The sequence below is a fragment of the Dasypus novemcinctus genome, chromosome 20, assembly GCF_030445035.2.
Source record: "Dasypus novemcinctus isolate mDasNov1 chromosome 20, mDasNov1.1.hap2, whole genome shotgun sequence".
NCBI lineage: Eukaryota > Metazoa > Chordata > Mammalia > Cingulata > Dasypodidae > Dasypus > Dasypus novemcinctus.
The window spans coordinates 14,095,754-14,115,485 of record NC_080692.1 but is presented as its reverse complement, the minus strand read 5'-3'; the positions used below and the strand labels follow the sequence as shown (position 1 = coordinate 14,115,485).

Sequence of the window (19,732 nt, the reverse complement as noted above, 5' to 3'; positions counted from 1 at the left end):
AAATCACACTATCATTAACAATTTTATGTGGCATGACATACAGCTCTAAATATACTATATGAGTATATGGTATATTTAGACTCTATGACTCTATATTAATGGTTTAAATACATTTTTGTCACAGAAGCTGTTTTGCTGATCCTGAAATGGCCAAAGAAGCCAGTATGTACACACATTTATTCTCAGGTTTCCTATGTGCAGTTGGAGGGAAGGTATATGAGGTTATGGTAACATCAAGTACAGATCTCAGGAAAAAGTAGGGCTTAGTTTAGAAGAGATGATGAATTTGTGGCCACAAGACCAGGAGCTTGTGAGCATGAGATCAGAAGTCTTATCACGTTCTTGCTACAGAAAGAATCTCAGTTCTTCTGAAAAGACCAAGAAAGCAGCGTTAACCAAAAAGTAAAACTGGCCTTACATTAATTCTAAAAATCAAAATAGCAAATGCAATAAAATGCTGAAAACCAGTCCAAATCTCCTTTGGCTGATTCCCAGACCAGGCTGAACTACACTGGGGTTGTCAGAAATCTTTGTTCCAGTGCAGGAATGGCTACTTGCTCTTGTTTCCCTGGCTGTAGAAATGGGACCTCTTCTGGGTGCAGAGGCAGGTTGCTGGGCTCTCTGCATTCAGACAATTGTCCGTTGCAGTTTTCCCATTGGGGAGCAGCAAAAAGCTCTTCGTCAACAAGCTGCCTTAACAAGCTGGGAGTGCAGGGGACCCAGGGATTGGGGTTACAAAATGCTTGAGCTTTAAGTTCTGCCTCAGCTGCTTCCTCGCTCATCTTCTTGGTTAATGCTTTTCCAGGCAGACTCTCTGAACCCTCCTGGCATTGGTGCCCTAGGGACCTATTGTCATAAAGGATTTGGAAGATGCATGTGTTCCTTCAATCATTGAAAGGAAATTCACTCATGCAAAACAAGAAGCCATAGAAAACATGTATAAGGTTAGTTAGATACAGAGAGATTGTTTGCTTCATATTATTTATACTTTAGAGTTTTTAATTTGTGGTCTTGAAACCCATGCTTTGAAAAACCTGTTGTTTGTTAGCATCATTTCTGTAGCTCTACATTGCCTATGGACTGACATTCAAACTCCTTAAACAAGTATTCATGGCACTGGAAATCTGGTTCTAGTTTACTTTTCTGTCTTTAATCTTGTACTTCATGGGCTTCAGCTGGTTGATTGATTTGCTTAATGCCCCTTGAAGGGTATTAAGACAGTGAGAGCTTGTCATGAGGAAAATAAAAGCTGACTCTGAGGACAAACTAACCCACCACCTTTTCCTTGTAGGTAGTAGAGATGCATTTGCCTTAGTCGGAATCAAGAGCAAAGGGTACCTTCTAGAAGGAAACAGCAGGACTATCCTCAAAGACAGCCTCCAGGGAATTGCTGGAGGAATACTATCACCATTTAACAAATAAGGTTGTGGTCTCTGGGAGAAAAAAAATCCGTGTATAAAAATCATATCTCTGACCACCACAGATAACTAATAATGGCTGTCATTCTCAGCATCACACTTCTTAGATGGAATAGGGAGTAGAAAGAAAACTTCACAGAGTTCTTCAGGTCAGATACTGAAGACAAGCCAGGTAGGTCCAGTACACAGTAGGAGCACAATAAATATTTATTGAATGATTTTCTGATCAAGGAGCAAATAAGTGTTCAATGAATAACAGATGACTGGTTTTCTCATCTCTTCTTACGATGCTTTAGAAGAAAGCACAAGGGAATGCCTTTAAATAAAGTATTAGAATGGTTTTTAGGCCAGGCTGCCTCAAGATGTATCTTAAGGTAGGGAGTCAAAAGAATTCTCCTTGCAGTTTCCCAAATCACTTCCTTATATTGACAATTAGCAGCAGCTGGCTAAGGCTGAAATTATCTGGACCAGATGTGGTCCAAGTTACTAAAAGTCTCCTTTTGGTGTACAGCAGGAGGGGAAATTTAATGAAAAACTTCACCCACAAGACATTCTGAACTTTTTTTCTTTTTTTTAGGTGTGGGGCCAAGGATTGAACCTAGGACCTAGTATGTGGGAAGCTGGCACTCAATCACTGAGCGGCATCAGCTTCCCGGAGTTGTCTTTTTACAATTTCCTCACAGTAAATGTGTTAGGTCCTCTTTGTCCAGTGACTTCACACTGTAACGGCGAGGGCAGGCAGGTCACAGAACTTTCTGTGAAGATCCCAGAGACTGTGTCTGAGCTACTCAGCATGTACAACTGAACATTGTATCTCTTGTTGATTTGATTTATAAGACACATCAGACACCTCTCTCTCTCTCCCTCACTCTTTTTCTATATATATGTAGCATGTGTGTGTGCATGTGTGTGTCTTTCAGTAGGCTCATAAACAATGTGAAATTATCATAGTAACTCTTGTTTAGTCAAGGTGTCACTAAGGTCCCACCACTGTGCTGGACATTTTCCATACAACATCTCTAGTCCTCACAATGTCATTCAGGTAAGTAAGTGACTCCCCTGGTGCTGCAAAGCATATGCCTGGCTGAGCAGGGATTTAAACCCATGACTGCCTGGTTCCCAAACCTGCCCTCTTTCTAGACTACCGCACGGCCTCTTTCCACATCACTGCACATCTCCAACACCCCTCAACAGGCAGATGGGATTGGGACCCCAGGATTCTTCTCAACGAGTATGTTCACAGCAGGATGGATGACAATTCTGGCACCAGGACAAAGGCTGAACTAGTTTGTAATCCAAAAGCCCTTGTTCAGCAGAATATACCTGTCTACATATAATAACATGACTTCGGGAAGCGGTTTGACCTAATGTAAGGGGGAAATGGAAAGGAGAAATGAGATTATAAGGCTGTGAGTCTCTAAAAAAGAGTCTGGAGGTTGTCAGAAGGAATACCCCTATGTACAACTGAACAGAGTCTAAGAGACAGATAAGGTAGATACAACCCCAGGTATTGGTTCTTTTGAGGGATAAAGAGACCCACGGGTTCTATGGTCATGGCAGAAGGGGTTCACTGCCATGACAGATGGCCCTTCTTTGGAGCTGGTGTTTCTGCGTGATGGAAATGGACTCAGAGGGGATCTCTTTTCACAAGACTTGCATGCTACTTTATTGGAATTGTAGTTGGTGCTGAGTTTAAGATATATGTAGGGGATTTGAATCTCTGGACTGATAATATGACACCCAGGCCCAGAGCCTCAACAGACTTCAGCTCCTACACTTTGATTTATTGGACTTACTCCACTCAGCTAACATGGAGTTGAAGAAGGTCAACCACCACAACATGGAGCCTAGAGTGTCTACAACTAGAAGCGGGAAGAGTGCATCCAGTACCCATGTGGAATCTAAGCCCTCACTTGACATAGGTGTGCAATGGACACAACCAATCCAATGTCCACAGAGGAAATGTGAAATGGGTGTGGGAACAGTAGCCATGGGGGCTGCTGGGTGTGGGGAACGGGAGGAAGAGATGAGATGTGGAGGCGTTTTCGGGACGTGGAGTTGTCCTGGATAGTGCTTCACGGACAATTACGGGACACTGTAGATCCCCCCAGGGCCCACTGGATGGAACGTGAGAGAGTCTGGGCTATGATGTGGACCATTGACTATGGGGTGCAGTGATGCTCAGAGATGAACTTACCAGGTGCAATGGATGTATCACGATGATGGGAGAGAGTGTTGCTGTTGGGGGAGTGGGGGGCGGGGGCGGTGGGGTTGAATGGGACCTCATATATTTTTTTTAATGTAATTAAAAAATAATAATAAATAAATATTTAAAAAAACAAAAACAAAAGCCCTTGTAATGCTAAGACTGTGATCTAGACTTTAAATATCGAGACAAGTTTATACAGGATAACCACAATGTAGCTGCTCCACCTCTGGAAAAAACAGCTGTGGACTCATGAATATAAATCTGGAGAAAAGCTTTCTCCCTCAGGTGGGAAAACCATGAGCTTTGCAGTCAAAGAGAAGGATGCTGGGAGCAAGTGAGGGAAAACTCAGGAGAAGGAAGTGAGATAAGGGAGAAAAAGGCAAGGCAGAATAAGAAGCGCCAAGGAAAATTCACATGGACAAAAATTTTGTGATTATGGGGAGTTAAGTTGCAGGACAGATGTTGGGAAGGGTCACTTCGGGATGCAATGCCTCCATTGGCGTCACTGCAGCTGGGGCTCAGAGCTACTCTTCTCCTAATGGACTCCCAGTCGCATTTAACAATGTGTGTTAGTTTCCTAGGGCTGACTTAAAAACAGTAGAGATTTATTGTTTCGCAGTTTTGGAGGCCCAAAGACTGAACTCTAGGTGTCGGCAGTGCTTGTGCTCCCTCCAGAAGCTTTGGGGAAGACTCCTTCCATGCGTCTTCCAGCTTCTGGTGGCTGCAGGCACTCCTTGGCTTGTGGCAGCATTGCTCCAATCTCTGCCTCCATCTTCACATGGCCTTCGTTGGCGTCTGTCCAAATCTCCCTCTGCCTTTTCTCTTAGGGCAACACTTATCATTGGATTTAGGACCAACCAGGATAATCCAGAGATCTTTAATTTATATCTTCAAAGTCCAATTTCCAAACAAAGTCACATTCACCGTAGAGATTAGTATGTATCTTTTGATGGGAGCATCATTCAACCCTCTACCCAGTGCCTTACTTTTAAGCATTAACATGCATAGGAAATCTTGGCAAGTACAAAGGTGAACTGGGCAGAGATCCCACCTTCAAGGGCTTTACAACTTAGTAAAGGAGGCAAAGCATACGCCTTTATAGCTTGATAGAGAATGGTGAGCACCGTAAAAGAGGAATAGAGCAGTATGATGTAGTTGGAGCTTAGAGAGTGTCAAAAAGCAAATCAGAGCTGAGTGTGCAGATTAAAGCATTTTACTTGGGGTGCTAAAAACTTTGCTGCAACATGGAAGCTTGATCACTTGCAAAACCAGGAGTTTCTAGTTTCAAAGGATGATGAGTGATTTTCATAGACACAAAAACTAAGGTTTATGAGTCTTATTGATTGGAAAGGGTTTGTCTGCCTATAAAATCCTCCTATAATGGGTGAGTTTAGGGCAGGCAGGCTTTATTTTGCATTAGGTCAAATGTAACTAACTAGAGGCTTGATTGCCTGCCTTGGTGGGTATTTCAAATTTCAAAAGATTTCAAGAGGAAACGCAATATGAATTAAAGTGGGAAGAGACTTAAGATGGGGAGACCAGTTCAGTGGCGATTAAGTAATCCAGGCAAGACTGGCAGTAGAGAGAGTAGATGAGTGTATATCTTAGAGAGATGCAGAGGCAGAGTTGGAAGGATGTGATAACCAGTTAGAAGGGTTAGGGAGGGGAGGGGATTGTGAACAATGACTCTGGGGCTCTGAAGTTCTGGGGTTATGATGGTGCTGTTAACAGGAACGGGATTCAAGAGGAAGGATGATTGGAAGAGAATAGGATGAGTCCATTTGGAAAGTGAGCTATTGGAGCTGCTTAGAGTCTGGCAGGGAGGTTGGAATCATAGATTTGAGATTATCTTCATTGAGGTGACCCTACCCTTGAAGGCATGAAGTGGTAGGAGAATACCAAGGAGAAATGAAGGGGAAAAGGTGAAAAGGGCATTGGAAGAGTCTTGAGGTAGAAGGAGAAAAAAGAGCCAGCAAAGAAGCAATCAATGATCAAAGGGAAAAAATAAAGAAAATGCTGTATTGGAGTTCTCACAGGGTCAGAGCATCAAAGAGAGGGTCCTTCCTTGTATAAAATGCTGCGGTTGGTGAGGACTAAGGAAAGTCCACCTGTAAGGCTGGTAGGACGCTGGTCCTTGGAGGAGGCATAGACTAAGTGGTCTGAAAGCAGGAGCTACACTTGGGTAGTAGAGAAGTAGAGGCGACCAGCATAGACCACTCCTTCAAGAAATCTTGTGGTGAAGGGAAAAAGAAATGTAATGGCAATTCCTTGAGGGTTATTTTAATTTCTCACCCATTTGTGGATTTTTTTTTGTTTGTTACTTTCTAATTTGTAGATTTTTAATGATGCCCAAATTTTAAAGCGTCAACTTAATGCTAGCTACATTTAAAAAAAAAGATTTGACTCCCCCCTGCTGTGTGTTCTTCTGTGTCTGCTTGTGTTCTCTTTAGGTGGCTCCAGGAGCCGATCCCAGAAACTTTTGGAGGGGGAGAGAGGCGATCATTCTCTTGTGCCATCTCACCTCCCTGGTCTGTTTTGTCTCTCCTCTCTGTCTCTTTTTGTTGTGTCATGTGTGGGGCAGCATTCCTTGTACAGGGAAGCACTCCACACAGGCCAGCTTGCCTTCACCAGGAGGCCCTGGGTATTGAACCCTGGACCTCTTATATGGTCGATGGTAGACCTCCAATTGCTTGAGCCACATCCATTTCCAAACCAGCTACATTTTAAAGGTACACTTGACAGAACCAAGGTTTTTGGGGATAAGCAGGGAATGAAACTATTAGGAGCCTTCTTTACTTTTCTTTTTTCTTTTCTCTTTATTCCATTTTTACACATCCACTTCTTTGTGTTAAGTCACAACACTTTATTAAAATGTACAAACAGCACAGATACTTCAAAAATGTACAGCTAGAATTCCAATTAAACAAGATTGACTACTGCAAATGACATGCATGGCTCTTTTACCTTGAATGACACCTAAAGAGAGATTTTATGAGTCATCAAATCTTCAGCAATGGTATAATAAGGGATAGGTTTTCTTTTCTCTTAGAATTATGTGCTTCATTTCTTTTCTTGTTATAATGTCAGAATGGAAAAGAGTGACTGCCACTGGTAATGAAATCAACTGAAAATGGATGTATGGAAAGGTTTTATTGGCAGGAGTAAAATGATACTCTCTTTGATGGACTCTAAATTTAATTTCTAAGTAGACAAGATTACCAGAGTAGGTGTTCGACCTAGTCAACTTTCCACATCAGTGACACAAGCTCATCCCACTTACCAGTTTTTTCTTTCCTGTGAAATTCATGGCTAATCAGAATGAGTGGGTTTGAAAATCTCAAGTAACAAGCTGTTATTCCTGTGAAGAATTCCCATAAAAACCTTGGAACTATTCACCGCTTTCCCCCATCATTTACACTTGCTCAGATGTGAATAGAACGAAATGGGTTAGTGGTTACTTTCTGGGGCTGAATGATACCCACTGACTACATCAGGCAATGCCCTATTTCAGTCTTGAGAAGTTTATACTCAGTTTGTGCCTTGGTTCATCAAGCATTTCATCAATCAGTGAAGAACTTGGTGGCCCAGGGAAGAACAATCATTTAGAGCAGGATGAAGTTTCCCATCTTTCACAGTGTGATGCGGGGTCTGAAGCACCAGATCTGAACGCCAGCCAGTTCTCCCCCGAATGACCTAGCTTCAAAAGCATCTGTGAAAGATGGCAGGAGATAAACCGAAGGGTGCCATCATTAGTGAAGTAGAGTTGGTTTTTGCTACAGATAAAAAGTCACGTGAGGAGCTAAAAGGTTTCCGTCTTTATAGTTGAGTGTTTCTTTTCTTTTCCAAGTTGAAAAAGGAACCCAAGAAGTGTCGCTTGAACCGGGTTCACAGAAAGAAGGCAAATTCCTTCGTGTCTCTGAAGGGGCAAGATTCAGGATATTAGGCTCTCCATTCCTGGGTTAATGAAGGAAAAGTTTCTGAACATGTTTTGGTCCATACTGTTGATGAGGGCTCTGTCGGCGAATGACAGCCGGGGTTTCTCGTTTAAGAATTCTTTGTCGAAGTTGCTGCAGTCATATGGTGATTTCTTGGTAAGTGATTAAGGGGGGAGAAAAGGGAAGAAAATTAGTCATTAAATAATCTTAATTTTCATTTCCCATCTCCCTTCATAAGACTTTCATGCCAATGTGCTGGAGGTGCAGTTAATGTTGGGGTTTAAGATATATTTAGGGAATTTGAATCTCTGGACTGACAATGTGATAGCCAGATCCTGAGCCTCAACAGACTCCAGCACCTACAATCTGATTTATTGGACTTACCACACTCAGCTAAGATGGAGTTGAAGAAGGACAACCACCACACCATGGAGCCTAGAGTGATTACAACTGAAAATGGGAGGATTGCATCCAGCATCCAGGTGGAATCTGACCCTCCTCTTGACATAGAGGTGCAATGGACACAACCAATCCAATGTCCACATAGAAGAGGTGGCATTGGAATGGGAAAAGTGGACATAGTGGACGAAGGGTATGGGGAAAGGCAGGAAGAGATGAGAGGTGGGGGCGTCTTTGGGACGTGGAGCTGCCCTGGATGGTACTTCAGAGGCAATCACCGGACATTGTAGGTCCTCACAGGGCCCACTGGATGGAATGGAGGAGAGTATGGGCTATGATGTGAACCAATGTATATGAGGTGCAGAGGTGCCCAGAGATGTGCTTACCGGGTCCAGTGGATGTGTCATGATGATGGGAACGAGTGTTGTTGGGGGGGGGAGAGGGGGGTGGGGGGATGGGGTTGAATGGGACCTCACATATATATTTTTAATGTAATATTATTACAAAGTCAATAAAAAATAAAAAAAATAAAAAAAAAAAATACAAGAGGTTTGCACATACCCAACCCCCAGCCCCTACTCCTCCCACATCCACAACCTCTTCATTGTGGCACATTTGTTGCATTTGGTGAGTGCATTTTGGAGCACTGCTGCACTGCATGGATTATAGTTTACCTTGTCGTTTATGCTCTCCCCCATTGCATTCAGTGGGTTGTGGCAGGATGTATAATGTCCAGCCTCTGTCCCTGCAATGTCATTTAGTACAGCTCCAGGTCCCGAAGGTGCCCCCACATCTCATCTCTATTTAACGTTTTGCGTGATTTATGTATCTTTTAAAAAGATAATTAAAAAAAGTAACAAAAAAAAAAAAATAGGTTGCAGGTTTTCTGGGCCAGGAGGTAGAGAATGGGGAGTTAATGGATACAGTGCTTCCATTTTGGGTGACAGAAAAGTTTTGGTAATGGATGGCAGTGATGGTGGCACCACATTGTGAATGGAATTAATGCCTTTGAATTGTAAGCATGAACAGTAGATTTGGGGCTGTGTGTATGTTACCATAATAAAAGATTAAAAAAAAAAAAAATTTTCATTTCCCAGGCTCTAATCTATGCTGGTGTTGGTATATAAAGTGATGTAACACTTATAATCACCATGCATGGCTCTTATCAAGCACCAATATGATCCCAAGGTATCATTTTATCAGTAGTATAGTTCAATTCATACAACGGAATTCCACTGTATACTATCAAATAGGATATATGGTCTCTAGCTAATAGTTTACACGACGCACTATTGGCAACCTTTGAAAAAATGGTTAGCCCAGATTTGACCTCTGCCCTTTCAGTCTCCTTAAAGTAAGAAAGGGGAAGGGAAGGAAATTTGCAGATTACATTTTCCCATTTTCCTTTTCTCTTCTCAACATCCTTTGTTACCCTGATTCCCCAACCAAGGTTAATTTTATTATTAAACGTCTTGGACTCTCAACCACAGACAAGACAGATTGGGACCAGCTCCCCTCAGACCACCTGATCCTTTGGTCCCACGATGAGGAAATCAAACAGCTCTTCATAAGTACTGTTAAGTATGGTGTACTGAGCAGCTTTCTAAAGTTCAGAACAACCATTCTCAAAATAGAGTCGCTCTTATTTACGTGAGCTTAAGTAAGAGTGAGACCCTTCTTGTCCTCAAAAGGAACCACGGGCTAGTGAGTTCAATGGCCTGCGGCCTCTGCCTACAAACAGCTACTCAGACAATAGGTGGAAGCAAGATTTCACCTATTGGCTGAGCTTAGATCAAAGGCCTGATTTTCATGTGGAAAATATCAAGTCAATTTTAATCTGAAGGAAAAGTCAAGATAGGAATTAAAGGCTCTGATCAGCTAAAACAAGATAAAAGTTCCTATTATCCCAAATGAATTATTACTTCATATATTAGATATGGTACTATACAAATAATAAGAGTTCTAGAGACCAGCCTATAGAATCACCTCTAGAAGATCCCAGAGTTTGGGGCCAGTGTTGAGAATAATTACCCTCACACTGGGAACGAGGCACATTTGCTTCTTCCAACCATTTTCTAGGATGGCTAGTTTCCAGGGTGAACACTTGGCTGTGAAATCCAGGAGCTTAAGCCTTCTCTATGCAAAGATAATGGCAGAGACTGTTCACATCTACTCAGGTAATTACCACCTTATTCCCAACACAATCACCAGAGAGGGTTAAAGCTGGCAAATGCACCCACTTTGCTTGGCTCTCCCTTTCTCTATAGTGTCCTGCCCTGCAGGTGACCCAGGCCAGCCTGCCTTTCCCGAGACAGGTTAATGACTTTCGCTAGTGAGTAAACCCATGGAATTCGGAGTCCTTTTTCAATAAGTGCCAATTTCCATTTTCTTCTTTATTAAGTGAAAGAACATGTAACATTTGTCATTAGGGAGTATAAAATTACATATAACATATTACTAACTTTAGGTAAGCTCCAGCAGATATCATGGGGAAAAATAATGGCTCCAAAATTCCTGACATAGGATGTTGGGTTTATGTACAAACTTGGGTCAAGCAGAATGTGATTATTAATTATGTAGGTGCCATGGGCAAAACCTCCATTGAGTCTGATAGTTGACACCATATACACATGTTCCAAGTCATGTACATGCAGCAGTTCATTCTTTGTTCAGGTATGGTTTGATGACAGAGGTTAGATTCTGCTCATGAGTCACATCCCTTCCCTCTCCCCCATTATCCAAGTACCCAGGGTTAACGGTTGAAGAAGTACTTTTTCCCAAGAACTGAGCCTCTCCTTGGCAGCCTGTGAGTAAGCAGGGAGGGCTGTACAGAGACGTTCCCCATTGGGAGCTCTTACCACTTTCGGCCTGAAAGGGGGTTCAATCTCCTTTCTCTCAAGTTCTTCCCAGTTGATCTCCTGGAACAGAGGGTGCTGGCGGATGTCTCCCCTTACTCCCAACCTCTTTTCAGGTTCTCTTACGAAGAGCTGAAAAAGAGGAGGAAGGTTATTTCCCAAGGGATCAGCCTCTTAGCCTCGCTGGATATCCCAGCTCTTAGTGGATGAACCGTTACGCTTGACTCCACAGGAATGAGTCTGAACTTCTTGGCCTGGAACGGGAAGCGCTTTGCCACTTGCTTTTCTCATGTTATTTTTCCACTTACCTTTATAAACTCATGGTCAGAATTGAACTGGTCACAACGTGTTTCCCTGAATGAGCCTGTCTGTATATTCCCGACTCTGGGCTTTTGCTCTTGTACCGTATACCCTAGAAATACTATCTGTTGAGTCGCATAGATGTGGTTCGAAATCTTAGCCTTTGCTATATGTGACCTCTGGCACATTACAGAACCCTCCAGTCACAGTTTCCTTGCCTGTAAAATGATCAAAGGCCCGCCTCATACGCTGCTCTGAAGATTAAATGAAACAACAGACACACACGTGCTCTGTTAACTCCTACTCTGTAAAATCTAACAGCGCTGAGTAAGCGATCAATTGATTGTTGTTTGATTGATTGCTCCAATAATCAAGACTACCATCTTGGGATGACTAGCACTGTGGGGACTCTAGCTGGGAGGACAACCTTACTTCAGGTAAAACATAAACTAGTTCCAGACGTCAGCCTTGGATTTTAATAGGCTGAGTATGAAGAACCACCCTGGACTTCTGCAAACTTGCTGGATAAGCAATATTTAGCTCAAAGGTCATCTTGTATATGCTCGGAGCAGTTACCTATATATTCTCCTGTCCCTCGGTCACCCCCTCCCCCACCCAGGAGGTCCAGAAGATAAGAAAAGACAAGGCAAAGATGGAAAAGAAACTTTGAAACTCACCAAACTTAAATAAAACATGTTAAAGGAATTAAGGAACAGGAGTCTAAACATTAAGCCTAGACAATAACAGGTCCCCTGGGTGTCTGGAGTACTTACTCATTTTTCTTACATCAGCTCGATGTCTGTTTATAAAGTAACCGCTAGTTATAGGGTGTTTATAAGGAGGCTATGGATCTTTAAAACAGAAAACCTGGAGAAATACAGTGATTTTCCAGGAGGTTCTGGCAAGAACTTGGTCCCCATTTGCAGCAAAATTGCAGGGATTGTTTTCTTTTCCCCCCTTATGAAAGTAGCCATTCTAACTGTTCTGAAATGCTGCTTTTTATGTACATTAGCTTACTACTTGAAAATCTTCAGTGGTGTTACTCTGCCAAGGAAGTAAAGGCCACACAGCATGCTACAGGGTGTAGATCTGCAAAGTATAGAGGCTTTTGTGTTCTTTTTTAAAGTAGGAGAACTTCTTAAAATTCCAAGTGAAATGCTCATGCAGCCACCTAGGCTATCAGACTGGTCAGCGGCATGGCCCAGACTTCTTTGGTCTCCTTACAAAACGGTGGCCGCTGAGGACTCTCAGGGGAAATTTGGGGTTCCAAAGTCCCTGGTTACAAAACTGCTGTACAATGAAAATGACACTGGATGTCACCCAAGAAACTTACTACCCACGCGGCCTTGGGTAAGTGTTCTGAGTCTTAATTTCTGCATCTGCAAAATGGAGAGTCAGACAGGGTGGCCTGCCATGGCTTGTACTGTGTTCTTCGAAACAATACGATGAAGTCCTCACCCCCAGTACCTGCAAATGTGGCCTTATTAGGAAATAGGGTCTTTGTGGGTATAATCAAGTCACTATGACTGGTGTCCTCAGAAGAACAGAAGAAGAGACACAGACACAGAGGAGGAAATACAGCGTGAAGGTGGAGACACCCTGGGAGAAGAAGGCCGTGGGAAGGTGGAGGCAGAGATTGCAGTGATACTGTCACCGCCGAGGAGCTCCTGGGCCCACCAGAAGATGCAAGGAAGGCGTCTTCCCTAGGACCTTCGGAGGGCACCTGGTCCCACGGGTTGATTTTGGACGTCTCACCTCCAGAATCACGCAAGAAACACTTTATGTTGTTTGACGCCACCTGGTTGGTGGTACTTTGCTAGGGCAGTCCCAGGAAACTCCTAAGTGAGTTCCAAGGCCCCTGAGAACCTCAGAGGTCTCCCATCCTCTGCATCCTAGACTGGCCGTCGGGGCTGACCCACCTGCAGCTCTTTGAGTTCTGTCCAGATGTGCCCCCTCATTGACTATACCACCTGCTTTTCCCACCTCCACTCTTGGTTCCTGACATTCCCACCTTGCAAAGAGATTCCTCTTCCCATATCCCATGCCCATTTCCTTCTTCTCATCTTTACAACCCTCTTCATCTTCCAGGGCTCAGCTTTTATCCCATCTTCTTTGTGAAGCTTCCTTCGGTGACCTCAATTCACCGTGAGTGCTCCTTCCTCTCAAAGCCATACCCACGAGTACATAATTGATGAAATAATCCTTTCCAACATCTTTTTTTTTTTTGAGGCAGGCACTGTGCTCGATGCTTCATATTTATCATCCTGATTTTAAAACAAGTTTACAAAGCAAGTGTCATGATCCCAACCGTCAGTTGAGGAAACCAAGGCTCAGAGGAGCTAAGTAGCTCAAGATCCAAATCCAGCAAGTGGTAGAGCCTATAAGCAGCCCCCTCCCCACTTCTGGTGTTAGTCCCTCCTCTGTCTCCCACAGAACAGCTTCCCTCCACTAGGTAGACTGCTTTTCCCCCCGAGTCTGTCTTGGCTGCTAGACTGTATGCTGTGGAGGGAAGACAGCATTGACATTTCTATTTCTTGCAGCACCTAGTACAGTGCTGGGCATGGAGATGCTCAGTCGGTGTTTCTCGAGTAAGTGCATGAGCTCTCTTTCGCCTTTACTTATCTACAGTATCACGTGTCTTATATTCCCATCTTCTGCTGGCTTTTTGTTTTCAGCATATAGAATAGTTTCAGGAAGAAAAGTCACCCAGTTCACAGTGAAATATGTTTTTGTGTAGACTCAAAAACCAATGTGAGCCAACAGAAGGGAAAGCAGATTGGTTTTTGAGAAGCAGAGGGAGTAAGTCACTAGCCCCATATCTCTTCCCTTGAAATGATCATAATAAAGGATTAATCTCCAGTTTTTAAGGACATTTTGTTGAAAGAGATTAGGCAGAAGGTATAAGTGCCTCAAGAAGAGGCCCAAAATCAGCTAATGTTGTTATAATTAGAAGCTTCAGGGAATTACAATGGAAGTACCTGCCCAAGGCCAAGTGTACAACCATGCTAGAGCTTCCGTTAAATTTTTTTCAGCATTTGTACCTAGGGGAGCATGACAAAGACTGTAAGCCAGGTATACACATGTACCTGTGAAATCTTAAAAGTATCATTAAAAAAAGAACATTTGTAATTAGAATATACTATGATCTCCAGTTTCTAGGTTTAATATTCTTTTCTGTTTTACATGGAGTGGTAAACTATCTTCTCTGCCCTACAGCAAATCAAGCTGCCTGAGGTTCTGGGGATGACTGGAGACTCGGATCAGCATTTCCGTGGCCGAGAAGCTGTGCCAAGGAAAAGAACGTTCACAAAGACAGACTTGCAATTGTCCAAACTTGATGCCAGAGGGTGGTTTTACGTTGATAGGAGATGGCGCTCTTCTTACATAAATGACTGGGATGAGGTTGGAGGTTGTTGTATTTTATCCACTGTCTGAGCAAGAAAGCTGTCGAGGGCTGTGGAGAGCGCCCCCAGTGGTTAGCGCTGCTGACAGCTTATACCTGGAATGCTCCTTCCTCTTTCACTCCATCCTCAGATCTATCTTCCTCCAAAAGGAAGGTATTTCTGTTCTTAAGTCACTACTTTTCCATCCTTTTCCAAATTAACCATCTGGCTAGCCTGGATGAATGAATGAGGAAGAGAAGGGAGTTTATTTGGCCACAGTCAACTGGGCAGCAGGGTCCCAGCTGTAATTCTGGATGGATTCCCGCCAGCTGCACGTACCGAAGTTCCAAGAAGAGTAAAGGGAATCTGGCTTGGTACTGACACCTCTGTAGGGGGTGCCATTAATGCTGTTTTTTCAGCGTTTCCAGAGGACCCATTATTTTGGGATTTACATCATTATGTAAAATGCCCCAGAGGAAGTTTCTGAGAAAGGGTATTAATTTAGATTTCTGCAAAAGAGGGGGCTCAAGGATATAAGGTCTGTAGGCTCAAAGCTACAAAACAGACCAGGAGCAGAGATAAAACCAGAGCAACAGGAGGAACTCATTTTTACCTGCCCAACTGCTAGAATGTGAGAAAGAACCATCTTCCCCACGGAGAAATGGAGAAAGGAGGTGGCATTTTTACTAACTCATGGGAAACAATCAGCCTGAATGCTTTTATATGGGTTTAAAGCCTCTTCCATCAGCTAGTCCTTTTTCCCCCTTCTTTATCCTTAACTGCCTTGGCTTCTGCTCTACTCAAATTTATTTTCTCCTCTGATAATGAATCTTTGTCATGCCACTGAAATTCTGTAGATGACTTTTTCTTTTTTCTTTTTTTTGGTATTTGCATCACATTATTTTTAGATTTATTTATTTTAAAACTTTATTTCAAAATAATTATAGATTCACAGGAAGTTGCAGAAACAGTGCTCAATGCCTGCTCATTGTTTGCCTTCTTTAGGAGGCACTGGGAACAGAACCCGGGACTTCCCATGTGGGTGGTGGGCGCTCAACTGCTTGAGCCACATCTGCTCCTTACAATGTCATTTTGTTTATTTATTTGTGTGTTTATTTTTAGGTACCAGAGTCAGGGATTGAACCTGGGACCTTGTATGTGGGAAGCTGGCACTCAACCACTGAGCCAGATCAGCTCCCCTCATTTTGAACATGTTATATAAATGGACTCATCTATGCATGACCCTTTGAGGTGGGCTTTTTTTCATTCCTCATACTGTTCTTAATGTATATCAATAATTTGTTTCTTTTTATTGCTCAGAAGCATCCTATGCACTTGACTAGTCATCCTTCCCCTTCCAACTAGAAGTCACCATTTCCTCCTACCCATTCTCTGTCCCTCTCTATTGAGATCATCACTCCCCGTGTCCTTCCAGGGAGAAAGATGAACTTCCTGGATTAATTTCCCTGGCTTCTGTCACTCCCTTACCCGCAGTCCTTGCCTAAAGCTGTTTGGGAAAGTGCAGTAGAGCTGGGTTTGGGAAACACAGCCTGGAGGCTGCTCCAGCTTTGCAAGGTTTCTGTAGGTAAAGGCTGACTGCACCTGTAGCTCCAGGACTCCTGGGACTCACCTGGAAGTAGCTCTGAGATGAAAGGTGCTCTCACCCACCTAGGTTACTCACCACCCCTTTGCCTTGTTCCCCTTCTCTGTGGGTTTTGTTGGCCCTCCACCTTCTCAGCAGGGCCCTTCCATTAAATTCTTTGGAGAAGCAAGTACAAAACAGATGCAGTGTTGGTACCAATGCCTGAATGTGGCAAGTAAGATCACTTACATTCAAATCCTGCTAACTTGTTTTTACTGCTCACATCTTTTTTTATAAAAACTTGATTGATTTGGAATTGTCTTTCATTTTATATGGGTTTTGTTCATTCACTAAAAGTGAATCTATGTGGTCTATATACACACAATGGATAATTATTCAGCTTTAGCAAGGAAGGAAGTTCTGATATATGCGACCACATGGATGATCCTTGAAGACATCATATTGGTGGCTTTTCTGCCCTTTGTAGATGAACCTATGGCTAGTACTAGAGTTGATAAGTTTATGTCCAAGAGACTTCAATCTTTGGGCTTTCCATGGGCCAGTGGGGCCCTGAATCTCAAGAGAGATTCCGTTTGCAACACCTACTCTCCAGTTCACTGAACTCACCCAGGACAAATAACAAGGCCATGATGATGGCCAATGACCACCCCAAGGAACAGAGAGAGTCTATAGCTACAAGCAAGAGAATCCCATCCTTCTGCCCCATGGGACCTAAGCCCCCTCTCAACTGGAGGTGGAGTGGGCATCACCATCCCAGAATCCTCAGGATTGGGGAATAAATGACAGACTAGAGTAGACTTACTATTATTCTACGATAGACTTATTGTTATTCTAGCAATGGAAGAACTTACCATCAATGTGGAGGTAGTGGCCACCAGAGGTTCTGAGGGGAAGTAGAGGGGAAGAATGGGTGTGGTATGGGAGCATTTTTGGGACATTGGCGTTTTCCTGAATGATGCTGCAGTGATAGGTACAGGCCATTGTATATCTTGTCATAACTTACAAAACTGTGCAGGAGAAGAGTTTATAATGTAAACTATAATTCACACTCAGAGGCAATTCTCCAATGAGTGTTCATCAACTGTAATGAATGTACTACACTAAGGAAGGATGTTGTTAATGTGGGAAAGGGTGGGAGGGGTAAGGAGTGGGCATATGGGAACCCCTACATTTTTTAATGTAACATTTATATAACCTAAGTATCTTAAAAAAATAAATAAATAAAAAGACATCCTGTTGGGTGAAATAAGCCAGACACAAAAGGATGAATATTATATGGTTGCCCCGATGTGAGATAATTAGAATAAGCAAACTCAGAGTCAGAGTCAGAATTTAGAATGTAGATTACCAAGGGATGGGTTGTGGGTAGAAAAAAAAAGCAAATTTGATTGGTCATTTAGGGAGTTTTCTAAGTTTATTGCTTGTTTGGATCACATTTGGAAAGTAACTGCTGCATCAAACTGGCTCAGATTTTTAAATACCTCATTTTATTCATCTCAGGCTGAGGATCCTGTGAGGGCTTTGTCAGCACTTCTCAGATGCAGGGTTTTGTTTCCTTGGGGAGAACTCTGGAGCTGCCTCAAAATTTCTAATACCCTAGACAGGTTGTCAGTTGTATTAGGTAGAAGTGTATGCCCTTTAAATTTTTTTTTTTTTTTTAAAGATTTATTTATTTAATTTCCCCCCCTCCCCTGGTTGTCTGTTCTTGGTGTCTATTTGCTGCGTCTTGTGTCTTTGTCCGCTTCTGTTGTCGTCAGCGGCACGGGAAGTGTGGGCGGCGCCATTCCTGGGCAGGCTGCTCCCTCCTTCGCGCTGGGTGGCTCTCCTTACGAGGTGCACTCCTTGCGCGTGGGGCTCCCCACCCGGGGGACACCCCTGCGTGGCAGGGCACTCCCTGCACGCATCAGCACTGCGCATGGCCAGCTCCACACGGGTCAAGGAGGCCCGGGGCTTGAACCGTGGACCTCCCATGTGGTAGACGGACGCCCTAACCACTGGGCCAAAGTCCGTTTCCCTATGCCCTTTAAATTTAATTCCAAGAAGTTCTTTATGAGAAAAATGTAGATTAGGGGGAAAAAAGATGGGCCTGCTAATATTTTCCTAAATTTAGATGTAAAGCCCTGGACTGCTTCTAATGTCAGAGGATCTTCTCGTATTCCCATTCTCAATATAGCAAGAGCAAGGCTAAAAGTTATTCCCCTAAATGAGTTTTCAGCCAGCTAAGATACAAGATCCCAGAAAACAAAATACGGTTTTGTCCAAAACCTCCTTGTTATCACGATCTGTTTCTTTCTGATTTTGCAAGCCTCTTGCTCTCACTGGTGGGTCTCCTCGATCCACATTTAGCTGGGACAGCTCAGCAAATGCAGCTGCTTAGTATCATCATATGTAATTAGTGTGTCGCATTAGCCTGGTTCTTTCCTATTTTTTACAACTTGCTACATGTGTGCCTTATAGATGGTATTCTCTATTCTCAAAAGAAAGGTACACCCAGGCTTTTTCTAAGTCTCATATCTTTCATGATGCCTCTCAGGTGCTTCTTATTTCTCTGGTAGTCCTGGAAGCTCCTGGTTTGTGGCCAGTAGTTTGTATCTCTACTACTGTACACTGATTCTCAATGGACTCTGTGCAATTATGGGCTAGGGACTGACTCTTGCTTTGGTGGTGAACCTTGGAGAGAGCTGCTAAGATGGTGACAGCTTGCATTCTCAGAATTTCCTAGGGTGGAGAGCGTATCAGTATTTCCAGTGGACAACAGGTGGCCAATGTGAGGGAGAGCTGCTCTGTCTCTATTTGCCTAAGAGAATCTACCGGGATGACAGTAAGAAACAGTGGGAGTCTCAGTGGGATGGAGTGATGCTGAGGAGAGTTTGGTGAGAGGGAGCAGCTGGACTAGGGAATGGATGGAGTAGCCCGTGGCTCAAGAGTCTCACAAAAATGTTCCTAGTGGTAGGTCTCTCCAAAGAACCTCCTAAACCATGTCTGTCCTTAAGCACATATGCCTGGTTCAAAGAGTGCTAAGCTCCCCAGCCATACACGAACAGTTCTTGTTCCCCCTTCTTTTCCTGCTTCTAACTAGCAGGGTCTCAAGTAGAAGCTCAAGAGGTGGGAGGGAAGAGAACAAGGAGACAGATGATCACAATATGCACACACTCCCTTCTCCAAAGGTGAGCAGTTGCTGCCCATGGACTTTGGCCAGAGGACAGGGAGCAGAAGTCTTTACAGTTAGTATTGGCATGATGATTAATATTGTGGACTGAACAGTTTTAATTTCTTAGGTAAGACCGTGTTTTATGACGTCAAGTGACAATGGTTTGCCCTTTACGTGTCAGCAGAAAGTCCTATCAACTTGGGTGCATCTTATCTAAGTTTTCACCTAGGGACATGGGAAGATGAACTCCACTTAATCTATTTTACAGGGACTGGAGGAAATTAAAAGTTAAACTTAAAGACACAGATTGGGCTTGCTCAATGTACCAATTACATCTCAAAGTGGATGAGTCATGGAAGTGGTTTTTGGTTATTTCCTTTGTAAATTATATACATGGAAGATTTATCGTACATTCGGTTTGATATTTAGTGTTCATCCTATTGATATCCCAATTAAAACGGATGGTGCCCCCCTCTCTT

The 19,732-nt window shown here is 43.3% G+C and overlaps 2 protein-coding genes across 8 annotated transcripts in view; one reads left to right on the top strand and one right to left on the bottom strand.

Annotated features, from left to right (window-relative positions):
- The window catches only part of PFKFB3 (6-phosphofructo-2-kinase/fructose-2,6-biphosphatase 3), a 376,565-nt gene extending 360,815 nt beyond the window's left edge, over window positions 1–15,750 (top strand). For both annotated transcript variants that reach the window (XM_071210082.1, XM_071210078.1), the window contains exon 16: window positions 14,333–15,750. The gene's annotated coding sequence lies outside the window, so the exon portion shown is untranslated. The remainder of the gene's footprint in view (window positions 1–14,332) is intronic.
- PRKCQ (protein kinase C theta) overlaps window positions 6,419–19,732 on the bottom strand; it is a 167,473-nt gene continuing 154,159 nt past the window's right edge. For all 6 annotated transcript variants that reach the window (XM_004480070.3, XM_058282440.2, XM_071210076.1 and 3 more), the window contains 2 exons: window positions 10,820–10,948; window positions 6,419–7,714 (listed from right to left, as the gene is read on the bottom strand). In XM_004480070.3, coding sequence (XP_004480127.1) covers window positions 7,559–7,714; window positions 10,820–10,948 — 285 coding nt within the window. In that variant the 3' untranslated portion in view covers window positions 6,419–7,558. The remainder of the gene's footprint in view (window positions 7,715–10,819; window positions 10,949–19,732) is intronic.